General features: G+C 42.7%; 1 protein-coding gene across 1 annotated transcript in view; it reads right to left on the minus strand.

The window, feature by feature from the left end:
* Window positions 1–625: 625 nt before the first annotated feature.
* The window catches only part of LOC137323529 (contactin-associated protein-like 5), a 930,346-nt gene continuing 911,656 nt past the window's right edge, over window positions 626–19,315 (minus strand). The window contains exons 23-24 of the mRNA XM_067987099.1: window positions 13,767–13,838; window positions 626–6,632 (exon numbers count right to left, since the gene is read on the minus strand). Coding sequence (XP_067843200.1) covers window positions 6,436–6,632; window positions 13,767–13,838 — 269 coding nt within the window. The 3' untranslated portion in view covers window positions 626–6,435. The remainder of the gene's footprint in view (window positions 6,633–13,766; window positions 13,839–19,315) is intronic.

Raw genomic sequence — 19,315 nt, forward strand, 5'->3', positions numbered from 1 at the left:
ATTGTGCTTACCTCTTTGGCTAAAGATTAAGCGAAGTTCCATGCAAAGATCCTAGTAGCTCATTGACAACATCAGTTGTTCCTAGGTTGCAGCTGTGTCATGCCAGCTTAGGAAGGCAGTGGCAGAAACAACTTAATGTTGATACTTAGCTGGTATCAGCACCTGGCACAAACTTGGAGGAGATAATCAGGCCCCATATCTCCCCTCTCCTCCCTTCCTGAAGGATTTAAACCTCTTGATGGGGGTAGAATAGCCTCTGGTGTCTTGCCCAAGTGGCCATTATTCATGTGTGAGCTTCGACAGCGATTATCAGCGGGACATCTGACTGGGACCATCACAAGTAGGCCCCATCCCACTTCAACTGACGTTCACACAAGTGCGTTTGAAGCTGAGGTTGCAATCAGGAGTGGGAACTGTGGCCAGTTTTCCCCTCAGCCTTTCTTGTAAAGGTGGAGTTCCTTTAAGATTGCTCGGGATGGGTAGATTGATACCCACATCTGAGACTTATTTTTGGAGGAAAGAATCACATCTGTACAAATAAGATGATTGACAACACAAATCATACAATTTCCATTTTACTAAATCTACAAGTTTTAGTTTTTAGTACAAATATCGTTTTCCCTAGGAGGCAAAATATTTAAAAGGCCTCAAAATCATTTCTTCTACCGACTTTTCATTTTTTTTCTTTAATTTCAACTCACACTTTGCTACAACGTAAATAAAAGTATGTTTGAAAGGAGGGCAAGCAAAGGTTTTGTCATTTTTATTCTAAACAACGAATATAGAAAACAAGAAATCGATTAAAACAGGACAAACACGAATTAACAAATCCAGTTCTTTTCCACATTCCTCCACACAAAGTCTGCAATGTCAGTCAGTGTTAAATACATAAAACCAGAAATCAACTCTGTAATTTGATTGTATCCTAAAAATCTACAGCTTGTTTTTGTAAATGATATATGTTTATACAAAGATCAATATGTTTGATTTCAACCATTTTAGTTGTTAAAGGTGCCTCCAACTTTTTCAAAAAACATTTAGCAAACCTCCTTCCAATTTTTGCCAGCCACCTGTATTCGTTTAGGAGCCTATAGCATAACAAAATGTCACAAGACGTTATACATGGGAGCAAATGCACTGAGTGGTAGCAGGAGCATGTGGAGAGCTGACTGAATGCGCAGTCGAACGGGATTTAGGGCAGTGGCGACTGGTGACCTTTGTTGACAGGTGAGTCACGGGCATACCCAAACCAGCTTGTTACCATGGCAATGTGTCCTTTGCGCATGCACAGTTCGTTTTACGTTTTTTCGTCGCTAGTTATCTTTCATCGCAAGAAGAATGCGAGGACAAAGAAGGGAGTAAGAGGGGAGCAGATAAACAGATGGGAGGAGAGGAAGCCAATTATCACTTTGGCAAAGCCAGCTCTTTATCTTGAACTCCTTCTTCTCGATATTGCCCCCAAAAAAAGACCTGGCCATAAACGCATTCAAAATGTGACACAACAGTGAACCAGCTGATGCAAACGCTTGCTGAAATTCACCAGGTAAACAGAAAAGAACCATTCCAGCAAGCACACCTTGGTCAAATCAATAGGAAACTCATTCACATTCTCCACTGCCTGTCTGTGACAATTCTAGGTGAGGCTGTGCCTCACTTGACAAGCCCCCTCTATTCTGAGGAGACTTTTAAAGGGTGGGAGAGAAGTCTTAAGGTGAGGAAGTTTCTGGAAGAGGTTCCAGAAGGTAGGACTTAGATGCCTGACAGTTCTGAGGAGTGCAAGGAAGGGGAAGAGTCCTCATTGAAATATAAGAATGTGTAGGACAAGAAATGGTATTTAGGGTCAACAAGACCACCCCTGTTTGATTGTTAAAACCCAACTACCCACCTTCCTATCCTATCCCTCATCCCTTTCTCTCTCCAGACATATTCTTGAATCCATTTAGTCTGTCTCCTTAAATGACCTTCCTTGATAACTTATTCTATAACTCTTTATTAGTTTTTGTTCTGGCTGAGTTCCCTCCCAACTTCCTATGTTTTAACTTACGATCCCTGGTATTTGAAGCTTCTGCCACAGTGAACAATTTGCCTGAATCAACTTCAACAGTCCCTTCATAATCCTGAAAACCTCAATAAGGACGCCTCAAAGTTACCTCTTTTCCAAAGAAAAAATCCTCAGCTCCCTTAAAGTGTTCCTCGTAAGTTAAATTCTTGATTTCCAGGGCAGTGACAGAAAATGCATCCTCATGCAGCTTGCATATGAAGAAAATGATGTACAACTCATCTGGGGGATTAAAGGTTTGCAGGATACTTTCACATTAAGGCAATGGCCCTTCATTTATTTTTCCTACCTCCACCCCTGTACTCAGTACTCATTTGGAGTGATGGCAATGTTTGCTTCAAGCACAAGTAATATTGTTTTGGTTGTGATAATGTAATACAGTTGGCTTATAAACATTTGCTGTGTTCACTTACTAGGAAGTCACCTAAAAGACCTAGGATAACAAATAGCGGGGAGTAAATTATCAGTTGTCACACATTGAGAGACCCAGATGATGTCAAAGGGTGAGAGCTAAGGTCTTGCATTTATATAACAGTTTATCACAGCTCTAGAAATATCACAAAGTGCTTTACACACAATGAATGACTTTGACGTGCAGTGACTGTTGTTATGTAGGCAAACACAGCAGCCATGTTGCACACAGCAAGATCCCACAAACAGCAATGAGATGAATAACCAGTTAAAGAAGGAAGAAGAATGTGCACATATGTAACGCCATTCATGACCTTAGGATGTCCCAAAACGCTTTACAGCCAATTAAGTACTTTTGAAATGTAGTCACTATTGTAATGTAGGAAACATGGCAGCCAATTTAAGCACAGCGAGGTCCCACATTCAGCAATGAGATAATGACCAAATAATCTGTTTCAGTGATGTTGGTTGAGGGATAAATATTGGCCAGGACAGAGGAGAGAACTCCCCTGCTTTTCTTCGAAATAGTGCCGTGGGATCTTTACGCTCAGCTGAGAGAGCAGACGGGGCATTGGTTTAATGTCTTATCCGAAAGACAATACCTCTGACGGTGCAGCACTCACTCAGTATTGCACTGGATTGACAGCCTATATTATGTGCTCAAGTCTCTGGAGTGGGACTTGAACCCACGACCTTCACTCTCAGAGGCGAGATGCTACCAACTGTTCTTGGTAGTGTTGCTCGAGGGAGAAATGGCGTTCAGGGCAATGGGAGAACTCTCAGGCTCTTCCTCAAGTGGTGCCTTGGGATTTTTAACATCCACTTGAACCATCAGAACAGGGAGACCGGGCCTTGGTTTAATATACCATCTGAAGAATGGTACCTCCAACAATGCAGCACTCTCTCAGTAAGGCACTGGAGTGCCATCCTAGACAACGTACTCAAGGCCTGAGTAATGAATATTATCTGAATGTTTTGATGCAACAAGGCTTTGAAACACAATTTTAAGTATTGTTTATATTTTATATATATAAAATACATACAATAAAAAAAAAAAATTTTCCCCATCAGAACATACTGGAAAGAGAAGAGAAGAACTCTGCCTGAGAAGCTTTGGCAATGAACAAGACTAGGTAGAAGGAACTGTAAATCTGTGTGCAACCGTGTGGGACTAGAGTGGCTATCTGTGTTGTGACATGGTGTTACATAAATTACATGAGAGTGTTAAACGTTTATTTTACAGTTTGATAATGTCTTCCAACACGTGTATTATAAGTTTGGATTTAATATTCTTATGTTTGTTCTGTAACAACATTTACTCCGTACACTGAATCGTAATTCAAGCATTTAGAGAATACAAATAGTTCATACTATCTCAATTTCCATTCCTATATTCCAATGGAAAATAAATAAGAATACCTGTTGCAGTACTAAATTTACAATGGGATTCTTCAACCAATAAAACATTCTTTTGTTCAGTTTTCTCAATGAAATATTTGTGTCTGATTTTGGAGTGGATCATTCAGTCAAATGTTCCATTTACAAATTAAATATAGTTAATGAAATGGTTAATTACACATAACCAATAGGCAGGTTGTTTACCTTTTACATTACCAACCCTGACTTGTGCTGTTTGGCCATTTGCAGTTCTAAATGGTCGAGGCAGTAGGGGTGGGAGAAGGGAAGGGATTTACTCTGCTTCTAGAAAAATCAGATTCATTCCTTCGTTCTCTAAGAACATGGTTTAGTTCTTTAGAAAGGGCTTGTTTGGTCTTCATCATTGGTTTAGGAGGTAATCTGTAGACTCAGATCATGGCTTCAATTTTGAACCAGAGCCTTAAGGCCTGATTTTAACTCTGGATGGGAATCGGGGATGTGGGGGCCGAAGCGAGCGACAAACTGTACGGCCCACTAGAGTGTGAGGCCTGAAAAATGGTGGGGGGGGTGGGGGTTGGAGGGTGAAATTGTCCCTTTATACTTTGGAATTCCCTAGATAGAGTAGTTCTTCAAGGTGTTATGGTAGTTCTCAACAACTGTTAGCTTGTGCTGCAGGGAGATATTTCACAGAATCTAAGATTGAGGAATAACGGTTCCATGTTGTTCACTATTGCCTTCTTTGATTAAATTATATCTAATGTTTGTTACAATTTAAAGGCCAACCTATTCAAAAGGGAATTGGATATATACTTGAAAAGGAAAAATTTGCAGGGCTATCGGGAAAGAGCAGGGGGCATGGGACTATTTGGATAGCTCTTTCAAACAGCTGGCACAGGCACGATGGGTTGAATGCTGTACATTTCTATCCTTAAAATACCGTGATAACTGTGATTGACTGGGTTTTCTGGTGGTTTATCTGTATAGAACAGATGTTGCGAATTGATAAGAACTCTGTAAACAAGCTGCGCTAGTGCCAGGAGATTGTGAAGATACCGATGTATCACTATGCCGCCTACCTGAAATATTTTAGGGGATCAAAGTTTTTTGTACCTGCTATCTGCAAAGTTTCTTTCTCAGCCTCACTCCATCTTATTTCCTTTGCCTCTGTTCACTGCCTTTCGTTCTGCCCCTCGCTCAGTATCTCCACCTAGCTCTTACTTCTGTTTAACTTTATGCTCCCAATTCATGGTTTATAATCACTTCTACAGATTGATCTGACGTGCCCAGTAACCACCTACGCTGCTAATGTATCATGGATCGCCAGTCTGCAGTGCAGCGACCAGTGTTATTATATCATCAACTGTATTGTTTAACCATGACTAAAACGCATATATATATATATATATATATATTTGTAAGTGTCCCTTGTGAGATTTAAGTTAGAGTCCATTCTGAAATGTTCTACTGACTTGCAGTGAATTTCATCCCTCTCGGTCAGTTGGCAATATTTTATCATTCTCAATTCTCATATTCCCATCTGTCACAGTGGCAATGAATTTTTCCTTCAAATTTTCACTTTTTTTTAAAGTCAAGTTCAAATTTTGGGAAATAATATAAAATCAATCTTTCAACAGAACTTTTGTTTGGTCAGCTGGGTGACTGAAAGGCAATGGAAACCCGTCACCGCGTTTAGGAGTCTCAGTCAACCTACCAGGAAGTCTGGAGTTTCTGTTTGCTCGATATGGAGTTCACACGCACTCTCCCCAGAGGGACACACCCCACATACCTAAGTCCAGAGAATGTAAGGCTCATGTGGGCAAGAGTCAAGAGTTAGGGCCCTGCGGGTGTGTTGCAGTACAGCTGGAATTTAACTGAAACTCCTCAGTTGACCTGCCTGACTTTAACTTCTGATCTTAATACATTGGAATATGCTCTGTTATGATTTATTAGATCTATTTAACAGTAAGTGCCAGTTCAGAAGGGAACCTGCTGGGAGTTCTTTAGGTTAACACTATAGTATGAGCAATTAGGACCTTATTTGCTTAGCTTCATCTTATAGTCCATTAGATCACCAAATCAGCAATAGTAAATCAGCTGCTTAGCAAGAATGCAGGCCTCACCAGAAACCAGCACTTAACCAGCTGTTCAACCTTACCTGCAGTTATCCTGGTTAATGAATTAAATAAATCGGTCCCTCCGCAAAAAAAAAATAACAGAAATAAATTTAGTGAAGGTAAACCAAATACCGGGTTACATTTAAAAGTTTATATTAATGTTTTACATCACTCTGAGGAGGAGTGTCAATACATTTTTAATAGCTGCTGTAATTGTAACCTTAAATTTGTGGATTCTTCATTCTACTCCCCTGAGCTGACCTAGAGTTAGCAGGAAGCAATATATTCCTGTCCTGTCAGGTAAACAAAGTGTAAACCAGTCTTTTTTTATGTGCCGTATAGTTTGAGCTAACTTTTGGCCACTTAGCCTGCAGAGTCTGTTTGAGCTAACTCATAGCACAGACAGCGAGTCCTTGCTCTAGTGTTATTAATCTGCTGCTGTAACTGTAGTAATGAGGAGGGCCCGTATCGCTGTCAGATGAAATACTCCTTCTTGCCTTCGCTCACGGAGTCCTGGTAATTGGCATTGTTCTTCAGCGTGGCGTCTGCATTCTCAGCATATTCCGTTCTTTTTGCTTCGTTATTTTGATAGGTGCCTTTGTTCTGGTATAACAAGCGACCAGTTATAGCAAAGATGCAGAGGATGACAAAGATCACAATCGCTATAACACCTGTCAGTAGAAAAGAAATGTACTTTTAGTTTTTCTTTTTGGAAACCAAAATCCCTCTATTTCAACGCAGCTGTGCTTGCCATAGAACAATTCTGTTTGTCCAGACTTCACCTCCCCTGAATCTTGCTGGGATACAGTATCATGGGTACCCAGCAGCCCTCTTGTGCCTCATCCAAGCGGCCACCTTGGCCGTCTGTGAATTTAGCCGGCAAGTATTGGCAGGCGACTCATTGCTGGAGGTATCATCTCCAGGCCTGGTCTGTTCTCACTTAGGAGGTTAAATTGGTCCTCGGCACTAACGCAAAATGGGTGATAATGAATCGGCAGCCCATTTTACAGCCTGTCTGATTTTCTTTCCCAGTGCAGTCAATGTAAAACGAGATGCCGATCTGCTATTGGCCATTTTTATGCTACCGCCTGAGTCCCATATCACCCCCTTTAATGTCCACACACATGCACCTTCCAGCAGGAATCGCCAGGTATGATCAGGAATGGGAATGCTGGCCGATTATTTTTCCTCTTTCCTAGCCTAGGATTGCCAAGGCAAACTGTGTCCCAATACTCACTGTGGCTGACATCAACGAACTCAGCCCATAGCAGGACTGCACCCAGAGCCTTCTTAATCTGAATGGCTTGGCACACACATGGCAGCGCACTCACCCACTGAGCCATTGGAGCAGTGATCACGATATAGAACTCAAGAAATGAGAAATGCCTCTGGGCAATTGTACAAATTGTATAGAATTACATTGAAATTACAGCACCAGACAGACCATTCAGCCCAATGCTGGGGTTTATGCTCCACGTGAACCGCAGTCCCTATTGGTGGGATGAAAGTTTATTTTCTCTACTAATGGTAAAGCTATCAAACACAAGTTTGGAAGTGGTAACTCAGTTACTAGTGGAGCTGTTTGTCTGAGACACAAAACTGTCCATCATTTGGCACTAAGTCGGCTCCCTCACTCCAAGACGTCACCAGAATGGTTGGTATGGGAAACAGAAACATTAATACAGGTGCACTAGGGAATGCGAGTCTGAGCATGCTTTTGGGGCATAATTAGGGCAGAACTTTACTCTGGGTCTGACCATGCTGTACTCAACCAGGGAGTACCCAAAGTTGACAATTGGTGCCCATAGTGCAAAATTGCACCATCCTTAGCAATGGCAACTTTCACCTGTAATTAGGATAAAAACTCACCACAAATATGCATTAAAAGAGAAGGCAGGATTTGGAAAAGACATTCAGTCCATCTGGGTTGCCCTTTCACTTTGGTCCAGTTATAGGAGCCACACAATACTCCTTTCATCTCCTTCCTGCTTTGCAACATGCTATTATCGCTCTACCCCCTTCTGAGTGAGAAATCTGTTCAGTTCTTTGCTGAATATTTCAACTAGGTCCACATTTAGTGGACTGGAGGGTAACATTTGGGAGATGAGGCTGAAACAGCCAGAAAACTGGCCATGCCACGAGTCAGACACTTTGGCCTTCATACCTGATTCTCCACTCTACACTTCCAGTGAATGAAGCTCTGCTGCAGGTTCCTAGCTTGCAAAATTTACCCTTGGATATACCAGAGGACATTTTTGGGGAGAAACATTCTTTATTTGTTTATAGACACAAGGCACATTGCTGGAAGCTGTAACAAAACTCAGCTCTTCTGCAAAAGAAAAGTTTTACCCAACACTTTCTTCTTACAAAAAACAGCAAGCCTTCAAGAAAAAGATTTGTCAAATCTTTTCACCCTGAAAATGTTGTCCTTTAATGCCTCCCGTCTGTTACTCTTTTGAATTATATTTAATTGTAGGTTTCCTTAGATAATTGTGGTTTCTAAATGCATTTTGTTCTCCCTCATGCATTGCCTAACCTCTATGCCACCCCACATGCTCCTTGTTATTGTGTTCAAGTCAAGATTAATCACATGGCCTCGAACTCATTCTTTCCTGGGTGGTCATAACTATGGACTCCATATCTTCCTTAGTCTTCCCTTCCTCCTACAATCTACAGGCTTTGAACTCCAAGTTGAGCATCATTCAAACACTACTTGATATACCTCTGCTTTGATGGTGTCCTCCACTATGGACTTTGGCTCTTCATCCAACTTTCTCAATTAAAAAAAAACTCTTCTGGTTCAGCACTTACAATGTCTCCACATCCCCTAATTCCTATTGTTAGTTTTTAGAAGTGTGCATCCTTTCAGTCTTTACCCTCCAATAAAGGCAGATTTAGCTCTGTTGGTCTCTTTTCATTGCTTTTAGATTTAAAACCCAGTACAGTTTCTGTCCCTCTTTCAACCTGTGTCTATTTGTAAATTCAGTGACCAAAACTGGATACATTGAGATAGATTTTATGATTTAATGGTCCTGGTGGAAAGCTTCATACAACGAGAAGGCATATCAGGAGTTTGGGCATGCTGATATCCACATCCGAATTCCCAGTACAGTATGGGGTATCAATTCAGCCGCATAGCACCCATTTTTTAGGCACTACGCGGCCTCCTAAGGTCCCAAAATGGCTTCTGGAATGTGGGCGCACGCTCCTAGTCTGATGTGCACCGGACGCCATCTTGGTAAAGGTGTTTGCACATGCACAGATAACGAACCCCAGTACTGTGTAAAGTAAGGAGAATATGTGTTAGATCAGTGTGCAATACTGATTTAAAGGGATAGATACCATTTTGGCACTCAATGCTCCAGCCAATGCACTGCCTTAACCACAAAGAGCTGAACATGTTGTAGACAGCCTGGAGGACCCCCCACCAGTGCTACTTAAAGGAACCATGCAGGATTTATAGGTTAGTCACTGGATTATTGCTTCTGGCTGCTGGTGCATTTGTATCTGTTTTTGGAGGTCTCCTAAACTTGAATACTAGGACAAGCGACCTAGCCTAAAATTTAGAGCCAGGACCTGCAGGAGTGAAAGCAACACTTCTACATGCAAAGGGTGGTAGAAGTTTGGAACACTCTTCTGCAAATTGCAGTTGATGCTAGCTCAATTGTTAATTTTAAATCTGAGATTGATAGATTTTTGTTAACCAAAGGTATTAAGGGATCTGGGGCTAAGGCGGGTATATGGAGTTAGGTTACAGATCAGCCATGATCTCATCGAATTGCAGATCAGGCTCGTGGGGCTAAATGCCACTGCCACTCACTGCCTCCAGTTATGCGCCATCTTCTCCTGCAAGAAAGCGGGACATTTGTCAGTGAGTATCCTGCAGGATGTTTGGGTGATGTGCCTGACATGGTTGAATAGCTGCCAGTTTGTGTGACCTGTGAGTTGTGGGTGAGCGGCTTGCAACAGTGGTAATGTGCGAGGGTGAGAGGAAGCATATGATTGGAAGAGTTGAGTACTGATTGAAAGAGTTTGTTGGTAGGTGGGTGATGGGGGGTGTAGTGCGTGGAGCAGTGGATGCGGCTAGTGATGCAGTTGGTAGGAGACGCCACTTGACAGTTGACCTCACTCACCTTGACCACTCCTGACCACTTCTTCCTGCACTGCATCCATGTTCGTGGTTCTGTGCGCCTGGCATTGGCTTCGTCCCTTATTGCCTCCCACTGCCTCAGGAGCATATGTCTGGAGGGCCTCATGCCCCCCCACTGCGGATATAGGATGCCCCTCCTGCTGTCCACCTCTTGCACCAAGGCCTCTAGTGAATCATCAGAGAACCTTGGTGCACGCTCTCTCACAGGCCTGGTACAAACTCAGATTGGGAGGTCTGGCATGCAGATTTGGAGGATGTGGGATTTTGTAGTGTTAGCAGTTATTCAATGTTTTAACATAACTCAACAGTTTCTAAACATAGGGACGGGACCTGCATCTGTGTTTTACGTGTGCGATGTCTGATCTCCGTTCAGACTCCGTGCGGACCTGTACCTTATTTTTTTGCAAGTAAGAGGTACTGGCTGCCTTTAAGAGGTGCAAGCCACTCTCGCGATATCTGGGCCTCCCCTGATGGTGAGAAGTCACTGAACAATGCAGCTAGACCTGGCTGCTCGCGCTGGGAGCGGCTTAATGACCAGGCAGCACGAATCTCACCAGCTGCCTGCGTCGGAATGACCGGGTGCGGATTAATCACGCACCGCGACCCCCGAATTTAACCCCCTAAGCATGCCCATTTCACGAAGGTCTGTTGGGTGTGCTAAATGGCGAAATTTACCTCAATGTTCCACTTATGTGTCATCACTAGTACTTTATAGATTATCAGTACAATCTCCTCAGACTTGCTTTCTCTGGCTCTATGTATCCTCTTTCTTTGCTGCATACAATGTGAAGACACTTTCAAGGTTTAGTCAATTAGTCCACTCTAACCTGTTTACACTCCTTAATGTACATCTTACTGCGTGAAGGCATTTTTGCATCTTTAGCACCAATTTGAATTGCTTTCATTTTGCAGCATTGAAAGACTTTGCTATGATTGGAAAATTGTCGTCAACTTGTCAAAGGTATTTATGGGCATCAGATGCAATTTGCAGTATAATGATACCAACTGCATTGGAAACATCACCTTAAGTACCAAGAATGTCACCATGTCACTTAGACAATATCAGTGCAATGACTTTGAGCTTTCCTTCTTCTCCAAAAGAGATCCCTTGATCTCTGAATAATATGCGTCCCTGAAAAATGTCAGTTTCTCTACAATTTTGGGTCAATTGAAAACGTAGGCATTCTAAATTACACTACCTTTCTTGAGATCATTAGATAACATTGTGAAGAAGTTGAGATTCATGAAAACAATCCACTGCAACTCCACTGCCCAATTAGGACTACTATTAATATCCATCCTCTGCTTCTTATTATTTAGCCAATTAATAATCCAGTTCAACTGCTTTATTTTTGTGCCCGAGGCATGAATCTCTTCTGAGAGGCATGTTATTCTTTCTGAAGGCCAAGATACATAACATCCACCAACTCAGTTACTTCCCCAAAGATTCCAATACACTCATTAGGCAAGACTTCCCTTTAAAAGCTTGTATTTCTGGATTTATTGCCTTTATCCAAATTGCTCACACGGCTTCTTCTATAATATTTCCCCGCCCCATCAGATTGTACGGTAACTCCAATATTTCCCCTCCCCATCAGAAAAGAGGGTCCAGATATTAAATTGGAGCCGGGGATAGAGCGGGGAGCGGGGGAGGGTTTGGAAGTAGGAAACCCAAAGGTAAGGATTTTCTGCAGGTTCCATTGAATTTAACGGTGGGACCTGTTTTAAAATTTTTCATAGGGTTTCCTGCCCGATAGCCAGCATGATTGACAGGCTGGCTGCCTGTCTGGCGGGAAAGCAGCCAGGGAGCGGATAGAAGGTAAGTTGGGGTTTAGATGCGAGGGGGTGTCGGAGAGAGATCGGGGTCTTCGGTGTTTGGATAAGGGGCCGATGGCGGTGGAGGGGGGTGGAAGTCGGACATCGGTGGGGGTGTGATCAGCTGGATATCACTGGGGGGTGGTTAGGGGGAGTCGGAGATCGCGGGGTGTGGCTGGAGAAAGCAATCCTGCTCTTCCTGGCCCACAAACAGTGATGTAAATACACTTAACTTATGGATCCGGCCCTTCTCACCTCCTTTTATTTGCTTGGGAAATCTGGCCTCCAAGGGTTAAAAATTAAAATTTTGGCAGAATGGAGGCACGCAGCCTTTTACTGACTGACCCGCCTCCTGAGAAGGCGTTGCTCGTCAACCCCCCCACCAACCCGACCCCCCAATCCCCTTCTGACCTGCATCCGACCCCCCCTCCGTCCCCCTTCCAACCCGCCCCCCTGACCCCCCCTCCGATCCCACTCCGACCACCCCCCAACCCACCACCCACACCGCCCTCCGACCAGCCTCCATTAAACCCGGAAGTGAGCGCATTGGAGCTGAGTTGCAGTCGCGTTGCAAAAGTCTATTATTTTAACTTCCCACCCATCCCCAACCCACCCGTTCCTGGGGGTTAAAATTCCCCCCCCAGGCCTTTTGAAAAAGATTTGAATCACCTCAGCTGACTTCAAGTGTTTTGCAGAATGAGTGTCACAACTTAACACCTACTCTCATTTCCTTCACTATTCTTAATTGCATTCCACCAGGTTAAGGCAATTCAAATGCTCCAGTTGCTTAATGATGACTGCACTCCTTACTAATGCTTTCTCCGTAGACTCAGGTCCCTCCCTTTCCACTTATCTACTTATTAATATTACCACCTGAGTGAGCCATTTGTTCTTTAATATTGTCCTCGTGACAAACTCACCCAGAGTTTCTTTTAATTATCCCTAATGACCGATACAATTTTCTTTTCAAATTTTCACTTCATGCCCTAATTATTGTTTCAGCATTGTTTTTATATACATCCTAATTTTCCTTTCTTGTTTTCTTAAATCATGTAACATATTTTATTTCCCCGGGATGCTTTCTTTTATCACCCTGGGTAATCAATTAGTTCTGTTCTACTTACTTCCATTTTGAGTATATTTTAACACTATCCAGTATGAATTTCAAAAAGATGGACCATGCTCTCTGGCTCTACCCCCTTCCGCTGATTGTTTTGGCTTTTCTGGGTCGGTGGAGGCGGAAAGCAACACAGAGATGTGCTCTGCTAGGCACCTGCCATTTTCCGTTGGTCGAGGGAGACTGAGCATGCCCGTATGTGGGTGAGTGTTTGGTAAATACATACAAATGAGGGAAACCTACTCTGTGTTTCCTACCATTCACTCTCTTGGAACGCTGGATGTATGAGCCGCCTATTATGACCGGGTATGTCACATTCAGAAATCTGCGAAGGGGACTGTGGGACAAAAATTGAGGAGGGTGACTAGTAACCCGGAGGTTGTAATTTCAAATTCCATTGTGGCAAGTTGTGAAATTGAATTAATCAAAGCTGCTGTATTGTTGTAAAAAGCCAAATGTTACACTAACGTCCTTCAAGGAAGAGAAGTTACCATTCCTACCTAATCTGGCCTACACATGACTCCAATACCACACTACGTGATTGACTCTTAATGCCCTCAAGGCAACTTGGGATGGGCAAAAAAAATTGCCCTTGGCCCACATCCCAAGAACAAATTTTAAAAATTGCATCATAACGAGTAGGTTTGTTTCGTACAACAAATCATCCCTTCTTCAACTATGTCATTTAAAAGACTTTAATGATAGCACATCTTTATTCCTTACCTCCAATGACTGCAGAATCACTTTTGACAGCATTTTGTAATGGTTCCTCCTCCTCAGTGGGTTTGGAATGATCTATAGTAGAAAGGGAGCTCACATATAAACACATAATGGAATCTTGGTATTAGGAATAGACACACAACAGTATTGTAATTCTCAAAAATTGGCAATGTGATTTCAAGGGTAAATTAGTATGTTTTGGTAATACTGTAAAAGTTCAAATCTCCTCAGACAGGTTTAGGTTTTGACACCCAGGTGTTTTTGGGTTCAATTTTAACCTGATGTAAGTGAAAAATCCTTACTCCTTAAACACTTAATTATAATCCATCATATGATGGTGGAAAGTAAGTTCAGCTCTTCAAGTGTCTCTTCTTAACTTAAAGTTCCAGGTCCTGGAGCTATAATTGACACCCTTCTCTCAACCCTATCCAATGAAGGAACGGTGCCCTCCGCTGCACAAAATATTCCAAAAGGGGACTTCACCAATTATCTGCGCCAGGTTAGAACAGATTGTTTCAATTTTTAATCAGACACTCTTGAGATGCTTTGTTCATGGTGCTGAAGTCCATCTCCCTTCTCATCTTTGCTGATGAAAATTTATTCAATGTGTAATGGAGCCCCAAAACCAGAAGACACTATAGGGAGGAGAGGTTGATCTTTCAGCCGCTATTCCCTTGCCCTTTGGAACACTCTCCCAAACCACTCCGCCTTGCTACTTTTTGCCCATCCATCGACAGCCTCCCAACACCATCCCTTTGATCATGCCTTTGGAACCCTTCACCCCTCCCAATTTCCTCTCTTTCACTTGGGTCCTCTTCACCTTCTATGACGTGTTCTGATATGTTCTTCTACACGAGAGGCGCTATAGAAATATAGGTTGTTGCTGAGAAATAGCGCAGACTTGGCTGAGACGAGACTACTGTGAAAAGGGTTAACATCCCATGATTTCCCTAATTTAGATGTCATGCTGTTCCCTCATATATTCAGGGAATGAGCAAGACCACATAAAATGTAACGGGTTAATTTTTCACGTTGGCACTTTGCGGAAATAACGATCGTTGCTATTTATGCGGCAATACAACACAGCAAGTTTTCAGAGGGTAAATTACAATTATTATTTGACTATCTATACATTAAAAATCTTGCATCAGCACAGACTTTCAGTCAACTTTCTCCATTATAAATTTCTATGTCCACATTTATAATGGAAAATGCCAAATTCAACTTGTCACTCTGTCATTACACCTTCCCTCCAATGGAGAAACTGCAGCACCATCACTGATTGGAGGATGTAACTACAGTGCGATCAGGGTTAGGACCCCGATTTGCATATACAGCCTGCTTCAGGCACACCTAGAAGTCGCCGGCTGTTTATTTGGATCACAAAATTTCAAAAACTTACCTTTGTTGGGGGCCGCTAAAGAATCGTTAGAGGGCCACCCCGCTCATGAGGTGACCATGTTTGTCAAAGGGGTCCTTCACCGGGCGTTAGGTCCCTAATTTACATATTCTTGCAGCCTATTGCCTATTTTAAGCGTCCGGCTAGGGCACGGTCCCACTGCTGAATTGGTATGCTTTGCGCCCAAAAAATGGATGCAACCAATACCAGTTTCTACCCTGCTGCCCTTTTGGATGAGATGCCAACCCAGGAACACGGTTACTTCCCTGAATGTGCCAGCAGTCTGAGACTTAAAAATAGCTTAAATCTTCAAGTTACACTGTGCAATATTATTGTACAAATGCCAATGCAAATATTTAATTCCTTTGTCTTCTATTTTAATAGTCGTGTCAGCCATGGCTCAGTTGGTAGCACTCTTGCCTCTGAGTCAAAAGGTTGTGGGTTCAAGTCCCCTCCAGAGATTTGAGCATAAAATCGAGGCTGACACTCCAGTGCAGTACTGAGGGAGTGCTGCACTGTTGGAGGTGCCGTCTTTCAGATGAGACATTAAACCGAAGCCCTGTCTACCCTCTCAGGTGGATGTAAGACGACATGGCACTATTTTGAAGAAAAGCAGGTGAGTTCTCCGCTGATGTCCTGGCCAATATTTATCCCTCAACCCACAGCTTTAAAACAAGTTATCTGGTCATTTATTTCACTGCCGTTTGGGGAGCTTGCTGTGCGCAAATTGGCTGTCGCATTTCTTACATTACAATAGTGACTACACTTCAAAAGTACTTTTTAAAAATTCATTCATGGGATGTGGGCGTCGCTGGCGAGGCCAGCATTTATTGCCCATCCCTAATTGCCCTTGAGAAGGTGGTGATGAGCTGCCTTCTTGAACCGCTGCAGTCCGTGTGGTGAAGGTTCTCCCACAGTGCTGTTAGGAAGGGAGTTCCAGGATTTTGACCCAGCGACGATGAAGGAATGGCGATATATTTCCAAGTCTGGATGGTGTGTGACTTGGAGGGGAACGTGCAGGTGGTGTTGTTCCCATGTACCTGCTGCTCTCGTCCTTCTAGGTGGTACAGGTCGCAGGTTTGGGAGGTGCTGTCGAAGAAGCCTTGGCGAGTTGCTGCAGTGCATCCTGTGGATGGTGCACACTGCAGCCACAGTGTGCCGGCGGTGAAGGGAGTGAATGTTTAGGGTGGTGGATGGGGTGCCAATCAAGCGGGCTGCTTTGTCCTGGATGGCGTCGAGCTTCTTGAGTGTTGTTGGAGCTGCACTCATCCAGGCAAGTGGAGAGTATTCCATCACACTCTCGACTTGTGCCTTGTAGATGGTGGAGAAGCTTTGGGGAGTCAGGAGGTGAGTCACTTGCTGCAGAATACCCAGCCTCTGACCTGCTCTTGTAGCCACAGTATTTATATGGCTGGTCCAGTTAAGTTTCTGGTCAATGGTGACCCCCAGGATATTAATGGTGGGGGATTCGGCGATGGTAATGTCATTGAATGTCAAGGGGAGGTGGTTAGACTCTCTCTTGTTGGAGATGGTCATTGCCTGGCACTTGTCTGGCACGAATGTTACTTGCCACTTGTCAGCCCAAGCCTGGATGTTGTCCAGGTCTTGCTTTATGTGGGCTCGGACTGCTTCATTATTTGAGGGGTTGCGAATGGAACTGAACACTGTGCAATCATCAGCGAACATCCCGCTGTCTGACCTTATGATGGAGGGAAGGTCATTGATGAAGCAGCTGAAGATGGTTGGGCCTCGGACACTGCACTGAGGAACTCCTGCAGCAATGCCCTGGGGCTGTGATGATTGGCCTCCAACAACCACTACCATCTTCCTTTGTGCTAGGTATGACTCCAGTCACTGGAGATTTTTCCCCCTGATTGGCTGTAAAGCGCTTTGGGGAGTCCTGAGGTCATGAATAGGTGTTATATAAATGCAAGTCTGTCTTTTCTTTCTTTAAAGGAGATATTAACCTCGCCTCTTTATAAAATGCAGACAATGGAATTTGGAACAAATGCGTTAAGTGTTCCTATGATAATACTGCACAGCATCATCTTTAGGCTCTGGTCTCTGGATAAAGTGTGAATAGTTTATATTTGTAAATATCAGGCCTATGGGGTTCAAAACCCCTTTAACAAAAGACATTTGAAGGAAAGGGTTAACTGTACCCCTTTTAAGCAAAGACATTTGAAAACCTGCAAACACAGTAATGTGGTAAACTGTGTTCTCACAAATCCTGTTTTCCCTCACTGACACTGATGGCATTGGAGAGGTGTGAGTTTTGGGATCAAAGACATCGTACTGTGGATAGATATCTAGATTACTAATTAAATAAGCTAGATGGATAATGTTGAGCTTGGAGGGTTGTCAGGCTTTTAAAACACATAGGCTTTTGGAAACACAACCTTTTCAACACAGCAGGGGGTAATGTAAGAAAAGGCAATAAGGGTATACATCAAAGGCTTTGAATCGGGGAAAGCAATGAACGGTGTGAAAAGGCATTGGCCTTTCATTTCTATCTGATAATCTGTTCAACGAACTGGGATTTGTGAAACATCAAATAGTATTGCATCCAGCATATGGTCAAATGGTATCAGGAATGGATTTGAAACCACTAAAACAATTAAAATTGGAGACATCAGGACTATCATGAATGTCTGTGCATAGAAATGAAAGGGGCAATCTCTTCATGAAAGGCCATAAACAGAGATTGTAAAGGGGCCTTTTACATTCCATGGTTCGAACACAGGGTTTTTCCTACTTCAAAGGGTCTCCAGTCACATGATCAAAACCTAAACTGTCAATCATTGAGGTATGTTAATGATTGAGGCATAGCAACAGGGAGAGATTGGACAAAAAAAAATGACCATCCCCAATCCTACATACTATTGGTAAAAACAATATAAGAGGAAGACTTTGTGAGAAAAACAATCTCTTCACCACACAGCAGTCAAAAGGAACGCACACAGCGGTCGAACATCTCGGAAGAAGAAGAGGACCTCGTGGGCTGAAGAGCTGAAATACTCTCAGGCCTTGATGAGCAAAATCCTTGGTTTAAAGGCTGTAGATGTATTAATGATTTGCCTGATGTGTGTATGAATTGTTAAGTCATTACTGTTAAGTCATTGTTGCGAATTATTAAATGTGTAACAGGATTTTATAAAGGAAAGTCACATATATGGTTTATATGAATTATAACATCATTAAATAATTACTTTTGATTAATGAAACTACTGTGAGTGAGAGTGATTTTCTTTGTTTGACTATTCGTCCAGTTCCAAGAATCACAGGAAATAAGGAATACCCTACCGACTGTTCCACTGTTTTAATTAGATTTTTTTTACGGTAATACTCTTCCGAGTCAGTGAAGCGAATGAATAAAAAAAAGACAATAAACTAGAAAGCGTCAGGTTCACTGGGCTCAAATAAAAATGAAAGAACTACCGTTATTGATGCAGAGATCAGGATTGGTTACTATCAGCTGAGGACTTGAGCAAGGATTGCATAGTTTACGAAAACCATCCCACAGAACTTTGTCCCTGATCAAAAAAAAATACAATTTTCGCCACATCACAACTGAACAGAGCTATTACAATAATGCGGCACATGGAACTTGATAGAAAAATGTGTCCAACAAAAATATAATGCGGACTTGGCTCCTGCCTGAATCAATAAACATGTCACTGTGAGAATTCACACACCAGCTCACAGATAACACTTACTCGCTGCCGGCACAAGATGAAAATAAATCAGCACTTAATGGCATTCTATGATTTTTATAATCAAAAATTAATGCACTGATACACATGGGAGGGCTGGGTGGTGGGAAGATTATTAAATTGGAAATAAGAGCAGATGATTCTTCATTTGTTGAAATTATATATCGATGATGGCAGGTAGTGTAATATAGATCTATAAATATCATTTTGAAAATTGGCACAGTGTATTCTGAGTGGGCTGATACTAAGCTAGACTATTCAATGCAGAACTAATTTTCTTGTAAATTAAAAGATAGAATCATATCGCGCAGAAGGAGGCCATTCTGCCAATCTTGCCTGCGCCGGCTCTTTGAAAGAGCTGTCCAATTAGTCCTGCTCTTTCCCCACAGACCTGGAAATTTTTTCTTTGCAAGTATACATCCAATTCCCTTTTGAAAGAT

The sequence above is a fragment of the Heptranchias perlo genome, chromosome 7 (genome assembly GCF_035084215.1).
Source record: "Heptranchias perlo isolate sHepPer1 chromosome 7, sHepPer1.hap1, whole genome shotgun sequence".
Lineage (NCBI taxonomy): Eukaryota > Metazoa > Chordata > Chondrichthyes > Hexanchiformes > Hexanchidae > Heptranchias > Heptranchias perlo.